General features: G+C 52.2%; 1 protein-coding gene across 1 annotated transcript in view; it reads left to right on the forward strand.

Moving 5' to 3' along the window:
• CHRD (chordin) overlaps positions 1-12,015 on the forward strand; it is a 117,002-nt gene that overhangs the window by 58,530 nt on the left and 46,457 nt on the right. The window contains exons 4-5 of the mRNA XM_015426820.1: positions 9,073-9,222; positions 11,929-12,012. Of these exons, the coding sequence (XP_015282306.1) occupies positions 9,073-9,222; positions 11,929-12,012 (234 nt within the window). The remainder of the gene's footprint in view (positions 1-9,072; positions 9,223-11,928; positions 12,013-12,015) is intronic.

Here is a 12,015-nt window from a genome sequence, read left to right on the forward strand (position 1 = left end):
TTCCTTCTCCTCCTCCTCCTCTTCTTCTCTCCTTCCTCTTTTCCAACTTTCATGACCAGTGCCGACCCACCCACAAGCCTGTTGTGATCACGTCCATTGGGGAAGCGACCGTGTTCAGAGGCTTCATCTCAATCTGCATGCACAAGATGCACGTCCCCCTCCCCCCCCCTTTCAGATGGCAGGCAGAAGGGAAGGAAATGTGAAGAGCAGACAGATGTTGCTGGCTTGTTTATTTGGCGTGTTGGTTTTGTGCACTGGACGGTGTCCGCTTCCTCTGTCAGCCTGCCCTGTATAGTCTGTTTCCTCGGTTGTTTGGGTCTGCTGCGGCAACCGGGGATGAAAGTGGGCCGTCTGTGACCACCTTGAACACACCTGCTGTGTTCTGATCTCAGAGGCTAAGTGGGGCTGATCCCGGCTCGGACTGGGATGGGAAACGACCATGGGATGCCAGAAGCTGATGGGAGTTGGTATACTCCAATAAAGGTGTGCTTTATTTTAGGAGAGTCCTGGGTTCAGAAGAAGAAGAAGCCGCGATTGGATTTATACCCCGCCTTTCACTTGGAGTCTCAGAGCGGCTTACAAACTCCTTTCCCTTCCCCTCCCCACAACAGACACCCTGTGAGATAGGTGGGGCTGAGAGAGCTCTTTCGAGGACTGCCCTTGAGAGAACAGCTCTGACAGAATTATGGATTGCCCAAAGTCATCCAGCAGGTGCAAGTGGAGAAGTGGGGGATCAAACCCGGTTCTCCCAGATTAGAGTCCACACACTTAACCACTACACCAAACTGGCTCTCCTGTGCAACTCCTGTGCAACTGCAACCAAGAAGGTGGGACCTTCGGAGGGGAGGACTGGTTCCTTCATGATCTTTCCTGGCCAAGGTCGGCTGTGAACTAGGGTTGCCAACCTCCAGGTGGGGCCTGGAGATCTCCCGGAAGTACAGCTGATCTCCAGGTGATCGAGATCAGTTCTGCTGAAGAAATGGCAGCTTTGGCAGGTGGACGGTATGGCAACACACCTTGCCGAGGTCCCTGCCCAAACCTCGCCTTTCCCAGGCTCCGCCCCCAAATCTCCAGGTATTTCCCGGACCAGAGTTGGCGACTCTACCGTGAATGCTAGGCTGAAGGGAACTCTGTTGTCATCCATCAAGGTGCTTCTGTTAGCCTTGAGACCTGAATGGAGCCTCCACATTCAGAGGCAGTATACCTGCGAATCCCAGTGGCAGAGGTCAAGCACAGGGGAAGGCTTTTGGCTGCCAGGCTGTGAGAAACAGGATGTTGGTGTAGTAGTTAAGAGCATGGACTCTAATCTGGGAGAACCAGGTTCGATTCCCCACTCCTCTGCATGCAGCTGCTGGTGTGACCTTGGGTCAGTCACAAGTTCCTTCAGAGCTGTTCTCCCAAGGGCAGTTCCCGAGAGAGCTCTCTCATCCCCACTTGGGGAAGGGAAGGGAAGGGAAAGAAGATTGTACGCTGCCCTGAGACTCCCTTGGGTAGTGAAGGTTGGGGTATAAATCCAATCTCTTTCTTGTTCTCTCTTTTCTTCAGTCCCTGTTTCTGTTAATGTTATCATCAGAGGTGATAGGGAGGGACATTTATATCTAGGGAGGGTTTGAATGGCAGGATTTTGCTTTCGTTTCAGTGGAACAGAAATCTGGGTGGAATTCAGGTGCTGTTCCAAGGTGTTGCAATGTTATGGGGGTTTTTTTGCCATCCTTGAAGGCCAAGGTGCAACCAGTGAGGTCTGGGGGTGACATCTGTGGAGAGGGGAGTTCAGGGAGGGATTTCATCTAGAATCTATGGTATACCATCGAGTCTTACCCCCTGCAGAGCCAGTTTGGTGTAGTGGTTAGGAGTAGACTCTAATCTAGGAGAAACGGGTTTGATTCCCCACTCCTCCACATGCAGCTGCTGGTGTGACCTTGGGTCAGTCACAAGTTCTCTCAGAGCTGTTCTCTCACAAGCAGTTCTTAAAGGAGCTCTCTCAGCCCCACCTACTTCAAAGGGTGTCTGTTTTGGGGAAGGAGGTGAAAGGAGATTGCAAGATGCTCTGAGATTCCTTTGGGTAGTGAAGGGTGGAGTATGAATCGAATCTTCTTCTCCTCCTCCTCTTCTTTCTTCTTCCTCTTCTTGTCCGTTTGGTGTAGGAGAGCCAGTTTGGTGTCGTGGTTAAGTGTGCGGACTCTAATCTGGGAGAACCGGGTTTGATTCCCCACTCCTCCACTTGCAGCTGCTGATGTGACCTTGGGTCAGTCACAAGCTCTGGCACAGCTGTTCTTGAAAGAGCAGTTTGTGTCAGAGTTCTCTCAGCCCCACCCACCTCGCAGGGTGTCTGTTGTGGGGAGGGGAAGGGAAAGGCGTTTGTAAGTCGCTCTGAGACTCCAAGTGAAGGGCGGGGTATAAATCCAATCTCCTCCTCTTCTTCTTCTCTCAGAGCTCTCTCAGCCCCACCTACCTCGCAGGGAGTCTGTTGTGGGGAGGGGAGGGGAAAGGAGTTTGTGAGCCACTCTGAGACTCCTTTGGGTAGTGAAGGGTGGGGTATAAATCCAGTCTCTTCTTCTTTCTTCTTCTTCTTCTTCTTCTCCTCCTTCTTCTTCTTCCTTCTTCTTCTTCTTCTTCCTTCTTCTTCTTCTTCTTCTTCTTCTTGACTGATACCTGTAGTCTGGAGCTTACTTTTGATTCCAGGGTTGGGAAATTCCTGGATATTTTCGAGGGAGGGCATGGTTTGGGTGAAGAGAGGGACCTCAGTGGGCACAGCAACATAGAGTCCATCCTCCAAAGCAGCCATTTTCTCCACAGGAACTGATCTCTGTCGCCCAGAGAGCGGCTGTAATTCTAGGAGGTCTCCCGCCGCCACTTGGCAGCTCTGGGCCCCACCTGGAGGTTGGCAACCCTGGAGCAGCTTGCAGGGGCAAGCGTGTCCTCAAATCCTTCCACTCGGCTGCAGAGGATCTTGGGACGGACGCACACCCCGGTTTCCATGGGAAGCCAGGCCATCCTGCGAGCAGTGGCGCGCCAGCCGCGCCGACTTAACAAGTTGCCCGGCCTCCCCTCTCCGCCGGCCCTCCTCGTCCCTGTTGTTCCCCCCCCCTTCCGTTCCTAAGTGATTTTCGCACAAACACAATTAACTTTGTCCCACGAAGGATTACATAATAGCCGCTGCGTAGTAAATCTTTCCCAAGTAGCAGGCCGAGGGGGTCCCTGCCAAAACCGCTCTCCAGCTGGGCCGGCCGAGCCCGACACCAGCAAAGGTGGAAGGCTTGGAGGCGAGCCAAGGTCGTCCCGTTGAATTCAGTGGGTCTCCTCTGGGTCAAGACAGCACAGTTGAGACGAGTTATTTTGTAGGTCAGGTCGGGGGGAGGGGAGGGCTGATCTTGAGAATCCCACGTTCAGGGAGCTTTTGCAGGCAAGTCATAGAACGGAGAGGATGATTATTATTGTTATTTAGAACCATGGAATCATAGAGCTGGAAGGGACCAATGCTCCCTCTAAGATGTGGGAGTCTTGCGTGCAAAAGTTCTACTTTGTGAGCTACTGGCATTAAAGCTGTGAGCGAGCGATTTGGCACCTGCATAAATTAGTTTGCTCTGGAGCTATCCTTTCTGAGCTGAGACAAAAATGTGTGAGCCGGAGGCTAAAGAACTGTGAGCTAGCTCACACTAACTCAGCTTAGAGGGAACACTGGAAGGGCCTCTAGGGTCATCTAGCCCAACCCCCTGCTCCACGTCCAGAAGATGACAGAAAATCTCCGGGATCCATGGCCAAACTGGCCTGGGGGAAAATTGCTTCCTGACCAAACGTGGTGATCAGCATTTCCATGGGCGTCTAAGAAAGGGCCACGAGAACTAAGCACTGAGGCAACCCTTCCTGCCCTCCCTCTCATGATCTGCCTCAGTTCGCAGAATCCGCAGTGCTGTCCGATGGCCATCCGGCCTCTGCTTGAAAACCTCCAAAGGAGGAGAGCCCACCACCTCCCGAGGAAGCCTCTCCCACTGAGGAGCTGCTCGAACTGTCAGGAAGTTCTTTTTCATGTTTAGCCGAAAACTCTTCTGATTTAATTTCAGCCCGTTGGTTGTGGTCTGACCTTCTGGGGCAACAGAAAACAACTCCACACCATCCTCGATACGACAGCCCTTCAAGCAGTGTTCCCTCTAAGCTGGGTTAGTGTGAGCTGGCTCACAGTGTTTTAGCCTCCGGCTCACACATTTTTGTCTTTGCCCAGGAAGGAGGGCTCTAGAGCAAACTAATTCATGCAGCAGCCCAATTGCTCGCTCACGACTTTGAATGCCGGCAGCTCACAAAGTAGAAGTTTTGCTCACAAGGCTCCACAGCTTAGAGGGAACATTGCCTTCAAGTATTTGAAGATGGTTATCGTATCCCCTCTCGGCCGTCTCCTCTCCAGGCTAAACAGACCCAGCTCCTTCAGCTTTTCCTCATAGGACTTGGTCTCCCGATGAAGTCCCAGCACAGATTGATAGAACCAATGTTTTGAGTTCGGTGGCACTTTTAAGTCCAACAAAGTTCAATTCTGGGTATAAGCTTTGGTGTGCCTTTCTCACTGCGGCGGCTGAAGGCGGATGACATCGTGTGAGCCGGGAGTCCCCAAGCTGGTGCCCACGGGCGCCGTGGCGACCCCTGAAACCTTCCCTGGCTTTTGCCAAGTGTTTTTTAGAAAGTGGGCGGGGCCGGGTGAGGCTTTTGCCCAGCAGGGCTTCTGATTGGCCACTGGAGATTTGATTGGCTGTGCAGATGTTTAAAAACATCGGTTCAGCCGCAACAGTACAGCACACAGTAATAAGTAGCAAAGGATAAAAAACAAACAAACTGTGAGCTGAATTTCCCACAAAATATTCACAAGGGAGACTTCATCAATGTGAAAGGCATCTATTGTCTGGAATAAATCTATCCATATAATCCATCATGGGAAAATGAAGACGCCAAAGAATAAATATGCAAGATAAATATCCCCAAAAGTCCAAAATATCCAAAAAGCCCAACGCTTTCCCAAGGTAATTTTTCCAGTGTTTCAGACTTCTGGTCCTTCCTCAGGAACAAAGAACAACTAATGAGAGTCTCATTCCATCTCCTTTTAAGATAATCCTTTTCTATTACTTCAACATTGGGCAAGGTCTCTTTAGCTCTAATCTGCATCCCTGAAGGCTGCATTAGAAGTGGGTTGAAAGCGCGTTGTTCGTTAAGCGCGAATGTGCCATCAATATGTTAAGGGGTGTAGAAAGGGAAGCATATGTACACTGATAGTCCCTTTACCCAGGAAACTTTCTGACCAATTCATTACAGCCTTCTTTAAAAGGTAAAGGTTCCCTTGCTCGAAAGCCAGTCGAGTCCGACTCTAGGGTTGCGGTGCTCATCTCCGTTTCAAAGCCGAAGAGCCAGCGCTGTCCGAAGACGTTTTCCGTGGTCATGTGGCCGGCGTGACTAAACACCAAGGCGCACGGAACGCTGTTCCCTTCCCACCGAAGTGGTACCTATTTATCTACTTGCAATTTCTTGCTTTCGAACTGCTAATTTGGCAGGAGCTGGAACTAGAGACGAGAGCTCACTCCATCATGCGGCAACTCGGGTCTTGAACTGCTGAACTACTGACCTTCCACAGCCTGCAGTTCAGCGTCTTAACCACTTGAGCCACCGCAGCTCCATGTTTCCCAATACCTATGGACTATGGAGCCAGTTTGGTGTAGTGGTTAAGAGCCTAGACCGCAGCTCCACAGTCTTCTTTACCTGTGCAAAAAGTCCTCTTGAATAATTCCGTTTTGAATAGTTTGTGGGAAACTTCCTGACCTCATCAGGAAGGCATTCCATAAGACCTTATCGGGAAGGCATTCCATAAGACCTTATCGGGAAGGGCATTCCATAAGACCTTATTGGGAAGGGCATTCCATACGACCTTATCGGGAAGGGCATTCCATTCCGTCCACACCTCATTGGGGAGGGCATTCCACAACAGAGAATGCACAAGTATGGGCAGTTATCAACTTTGCCCATGAGAGCCTGCGTGGTGTAGTGGTTAAGACTGACGGACTCTGATTTGGAGAACCGGGTTTGATTCCCCAGGCTTCCACATGAAGCCAGCTGAGTGACCTTGGGTCAGTCACCGCTCTTTCCGAGCTCTCTCAGCCCCAAAAACAAGTATAACTCGCCACCTAGTGGTACATAACGCTAAAAGAGCTAGAACTTTCGTGTAGGTCTGCAGTAGAACAGGTAGATTGAGTCCAGTAGCACCTTAAAGACCAATAAAGATAACTTTTTCTCCCTCTCCCCAAATACTAGAACTCAAGGGCATCCCGTGAAGGTGATGGGCAGTAGGTTCAGAGCAGGCAAAAGGAAATACCACTTTACATAGAGAGTGATTAAAGTGTGGAATTCGCCGCCAGAGGATGTAGTGCTGGCCACAGGAGTAAACAGCTTGAAAAGAAGATTAGATAGATTTGTGGAGGATAAGACTATCAGTGGCTACTAGCCATGGTGATTGAGGGGAACTGCCGTATTCAGAGGCACTAATCCTCTGAATCCCAGAGCCAGGAGGCAGGGCCGGCTCACCCACTAGGCGAACTAGGCATTCGCCTAGAGCGCCGGGCCCTGGATGGGGCGCCAAGCTGTGCCTCCCCCCTCCTCCCCCCCTTTGGTGGTGGCGGGGGGGGAGGAGGCGGTGGTGGCAACAGCAAAAGGGTGGCTGGCTCCAGAGGTCTCCAGGTCTCCAGGCCCCACCCGGGAGGTTGGCATCTGCGCCATAAGGCACCCTTGCCTAGGGCGCAGAAACACCTCGAACCAGCCCTGCCAGGAGGCAACATCAGTGGAAGGCCTTGGCCTCTGTGCCGTGTGGTTGGCCATCCAGAGGAAATGGTTGGCCACTGTGTGAGACAGGATGCTGGACTGGATGGACCACTGCTCTGATCCAGCAGGGGTTTTCTTATGTTCTTATGATTAAAATGTGTAATTCGCTGCCAGAGGATGTAGTGATGGCCACAGGAATAAAACAGTTTCAAAAGGGAATTAGATAGATTCACAGAGGATGAGTCTGTCAATGGCTACTAGCCATGGTGGCTGAGGGGGACCTCCACATTCAGAGGCACTAAGCCTCTGAATCCCAGAGCCAGGAGGCAACATCAGGGGAAGGCCTCGGCCTCTGTGCCCTGTTGTTGGCCCTCCAAAGGAACTGGTTGGCCACTGTGTGAGACAGGATGCTGGGGTGGATGGACCACTGGTCTGATCCAGCAGGGCTCTTCTGATGTTCTTATGAAGGCCTCGGCCTCTGTGCCCTGTTGTTGGCCCTCTCTCCAGAGGAACTAGTTGGCCAATGTGTGAGACAGGATGCTGGACTAGAGGGACCACTGGTCTGATCCAGCAGGGCTCTTCTGATGTTCTTATGAAGGCCTCGGCCTCTCTGCCCTGTTGTTGGCCCTCTCTCCAGAGGAACTAGTTGGCCAATGTGTGAGACAGGATGCTGGACTAGATGGGCCACTGGTCTGATCCAGCAGGGCTCTTCTGATGTTCTTATGAAGGCCTCGGCCTCTGTGCCCTGTTGTTGGCCCTCCAGAGGAACTGGTTGGCCACTGTGTGAGACAGGATGCTGGACTAGAGGGACCACTGGTCTGATCCAGCAGGGCTCTTCTGATGTTCTTATGAAGGCCTCGGCCTCTCTGCCCTGTTGCTGGCCCTCTCTCCAGAGGAACTAGTTGGCCAATGTGTGAGACAGGATGCTGGGGTGGATGGGCCACTGGTCTGGTCCAGCAGGGCTCTTCTGATGTTCCTAAGGTTTTTATGCTATGAGTTTTTGAGAGACAAACCTCCCTTTGGTAGCTGACGAAGGGAGCTTTGATGCTTGAGAGTTTGTACCCCCAAACTCTGGGAAACACCCAGAAAACAACATTTGGAGACCATCAGTCGTTGCACGTGCCATAAATTTTCACGTCGCTGTCACACGGCTCCTTGCTCCCAACTGAGCACTGGCGCATTCGGAATTCAGAAAAATTCCACATCGACTAGTAATGCGGCGGGATCAGTTTCCAGGTCTTTTGCCAGGGACGTTTTGGCAAGGAAGCCTCGCTATTCGCTCCGTGCAAAAGGCCAAATTAGAAACGACAGGAACAGCCATTTCCCCATCTGCACTGTTCACAGTCCGGACAGGGGATGGGGAAGGCTTCATTGGAGCGTGGGAAAGGGGGCAGAGAAGTGGGCAAACCCTGCCCTCTCCAGGACTTCTGTCTTGCCCTTCGGGCCCTTGTCTTTCCAGCCAGCCTCCCCACTCCCAGTTCATGTTCCTGAACTGGGAGAAAGAATCCTCCCGTGTTAGAGCAAAAGAAGGTATGGTGGGGAGGTGGCAGGATTCCGTTGCCCTCGCCTGCGCACCCCTTTTTCACGTAGCCAGTGTGGTGTCGTGGTTAAGTGCGAGGACTCTAATCTGGGAGAACCGGGTTTGATTCCCCCACTCCTCCACTTGCACCTCGCTGGATGACCTTGGGCAAGCCATAGTTCTGGCCAATGTTCCCTCTAAGCTGTGGAGTCCTGTGAGCAAAAATTCTACTTTGTGAGCTGCTGGCATTAAAGTTGTGAGCGAGCGATTTGGCGACTGCATATCAATTAGTTTGCTCTGGAGCCATCCTTCCCAGGGCCGGCTCACTCACTAGGCGAACTAGGCGATCATCTAGAGCAGGATGGCCCTTAGGGGCACCAAACTGCACCCGGCCCGTACTCTGGGAGTTTCTTGATTATTTGTGTTTTTCATTCTTCCTAAAATGCATTTATTTTTGAAAAGGTGCCACTGGATTGTTTTGGGCCAGGGGGCCGGGGGCGGGGGCTCTGCAGCTTACCTGGCTGCTTCTTGCTCTGACTGAGGGCTGCTGGGAGCAGGGGGTGGGGCTTGTTGCATGTGCCCGCCCCCTGGGCTCTTTACTGCCGGAGCTCCGCTCCTGTGCGCTCCTGCAGGAACTGCGCAGATCAGTTGTAATTCCAAAGACTGGCAAGGTGAGGGGAGTTGATGCTGGAGGAATGGGGTCCTGTCCTTGACCTTGGGTTCCGTGATACCCCAAAACCTTCTCTGTTTTTGTTTTTCTGCAGCTGTTCTCAGCACCCCGGAAAAGAGGCCCGCCGAACCGCTTTTCGACAACTTCGAATATTTCCAGGATAAAGAAGACGATTTGCACAGGAACTACAACGACCGGGCTTATCTCAGCTCTGAAGACTTGGCGCGGGATGATAGCCGCACAGGTACGGGGGCCGGCCTGCGTGCATGCTGTGAGCAGAGGGGAAAGCTGTCATGATCTGGGCTGTGCCACCAGAGGCCTACTAGGCCCAGGGAGCCTGGCTAGCAGTAGGTGAGGCTGGGCCTACAACTCCCAGAAGCCCCTGAGAGGTTTTGGAGACAAAACTGACCAATAGGGAAGAAGAGCGCTGGGGAACAAAAGGGCTGGTGCCAGAGCAGAAGCTGTTCTTTCTTCCCAGAGGGCAGAGCCGCAAGGAAGGCTGCTGCAGGGGAGAGACCCTCATCCTGAGGGCAGGGTGAGTAGTGTAAGGCCACTTGAGATAGTGAGCTAGGGACAGTGTATATTTAGACGCGTTAGGGCATTTGATTTCTTTTCTTTTCACCCACTTACTGTTATTATTCTGCACCTTGTTGTTTGACCTCCTATAAAATAAACCTTTTCCTTGTTTCACTCTGCCTGGTCCTTACACCTATTATTCGGCCAAAAGGGAGGTCTGAAGGTCTTGGGAGGGTACTCTGGGCCTTCTCAATGGAGCCTGGAACCAGAGTGGTGGCAGTGTCAGGTGACACCCCACCTGAGCCATGGCAAAAGCCAACGCAGAAAGGGCACAGAATGCACTTTTCTGAGACTATCGGGTTTTGTTTCAAAACGAGGATCGAGTTTCTAGCCCTTATCACTGCAGAGAGCCACTTGAAGTTCAGTGCTAGCTGAAATCGCAGAAACTGGGAAGGTGGCTTAGTGGTTGAGCCCGGGGCTACGGTTGCCAGGTCTGGGTTGGAAAATACCTGGAGACTTTGGAGGTGGATCCAGGAGAGGGTGGGGTTTGGGGAAGGGAGGGCCCTCGGCGTGGTTCGGTGCCATAGAGTCCGCCCTTCAAAGTAGCCATTTTCTCCAGGGGGGTTGATCTCTGTCAGCTGGAGATCAGTTGTAAAAGTGGGGGATCTCCGGGCCCCACCTGGAGGCTGGCAACCCTACCTGGGGCATCAGCACCTGCTATCACTTGGCTTTTCCGCATTCTTATTTCCCTCGCTTGTGTGTGCCTGTTGTATGGGGGGGGTCCTTTCCTTTTCCGCACACATTATTCTCCCTCTAGTGGTCGATTCGATATTACATCAATTTCTGTCCAGCATAAAAAAAGGTAAAGGTTCCCTTGCTCGAAAGCCAGTCGAATCCGACTCTAGGGTTGCGGTGCTCATCTGCGTTTCAAAGCCGAAGAGCCAGCGCTGTCCGAAGACGTTTCCGTGGTCATGTGGCCGGCATGACTAAACACCAAGGCGCACGGAACGCTGTTCCCTTCCCACCGAAGTGGTACCTATTTATCTACTTGCAATTTCTTGCTTTCGAACTGCTAGGTTGGCAGGAGCTGGGGCCAGAGACGGGAGCTCACTCCGTCATGCGGCACACTCGGGTCTCGAACTGCTGACCTACCGACCTTCCACCGCCTGCAGTTCAGCGTCTTAACCACTTGAGCCACCGCAGCTCCTCCAGCATAAAAACCTGCCGTTTAAATCTGCAGGGAGATACGCCAGACAGGAATCGATGTAATATCGACCTGACCACTAGAGGGAGAAAAACATGTGCGGAACAGGAAATCAGTTGCCCTGAAGAAAATGGCCGCTTTGGAGGGTGGACTGTAAGGCATTGCACACACTTATAGGATTACCAGTTCTGGGTTGGGAAATTCCTGGAGATTTAGGGGGTGGAGCCTGGGGAGGGTGGGGTTTGGGGAAAAGCAGGACCTTCGTGTGATGTAATGCCATAGAATTATCCCTCCAAAGCAGCCATTTTCTGCTTGGTTCTGATTCTTGGAGGTTGTCAGGCCCCACCTGGAGGTTGGCAGCTGTTCCCACTGAGGTCCCTCTGTTCTCCAAACCACACGCTCCCCAGGCTCCACCCCAAATCTCCAGGGATTTCCCAACCCTACTACTCCCACCTCTGAAGTCCACCATTTTCAACCTATTATTTTGGGGCGAATGGCAGTGCTTTTGCCAACCATGGAAAAGGTCCGATTTTAAATTTGTGCATCCGTGTCGATGCATGGGCAGGGGTCTTTTTGTAGGAATTACCCAGCAGGAACTAATTAGCATAATAGGCCACACCCAATGGCTGAAACTCATTAGCATGTTAGGCCACACCCTGACACCACAGCTCATTAGCATACTAGGCCGCACCCCCGTGTTGCCAGAAGTGTGGTCATCCAGCCACACCCACCTTTTGCTTCTTATTCTGTTTACCCTGTTTGTTGTCAAAACCCAGGGCCTTTTTTTGTAGCAGGGACTCCTTTGCATGTTAGGCCACACACCCCTACTGTAGCCAATCCTAATGAGTTTCTGCTGTTGGGTGTGGCCTATTATGCTAATGAGTTCCTGCTGGGTGTGACCAGCTCAGGAGTCAGCCAGAACTCTGTTCCTGTGCGTTCCTGCCCAAAAATAGCCCTGGGCTATAGGATATGTGCGCTTTAGTGAGCGTGCACAGGGAGTCCATGTGATGGTCCTGTGTGGCATTAAATGTACAAACCCATAAATACAAACTCTGATGTTGAAAGGTGGGCCCTTATTTAGATAGTAACACTCTCTCCCTCATACTTTCTCTGGCTGCCTTGTTTGAGTCCGGCCCACGTGGGTTGGTTCGTTTCCCCATCCTCTGAACTGTCTCCCATACGCTGGGGTTCTTGGATCGGGACCACCAGAATGACGATTTTGCTCTTCAGATTTCGTGGCACTGCTGACCAGTGGCTCGGAGCCGTGGGTGCCTGCGAGCAATGCGGTGGCGAAAGGCCGGTTCTCTCTGGTCCGCT

The sequence above is a fragment of the Gekko japonicus genome, unplaced genomic scaffold, assembly GCF_001447785.1.
Source record: "Gekko japonicus isolate JY-2015 unplaced genomic scaffold, Gekko_japonicus_V1.1 scaffold238, whole genome shotgun sequence".
Taxonomy (NCBI): Eukaryota; Metazoa; Chordata; class Lepidosauria; order Squamata; family Gekkonidae; genus Gekko; species Gekko japonicus.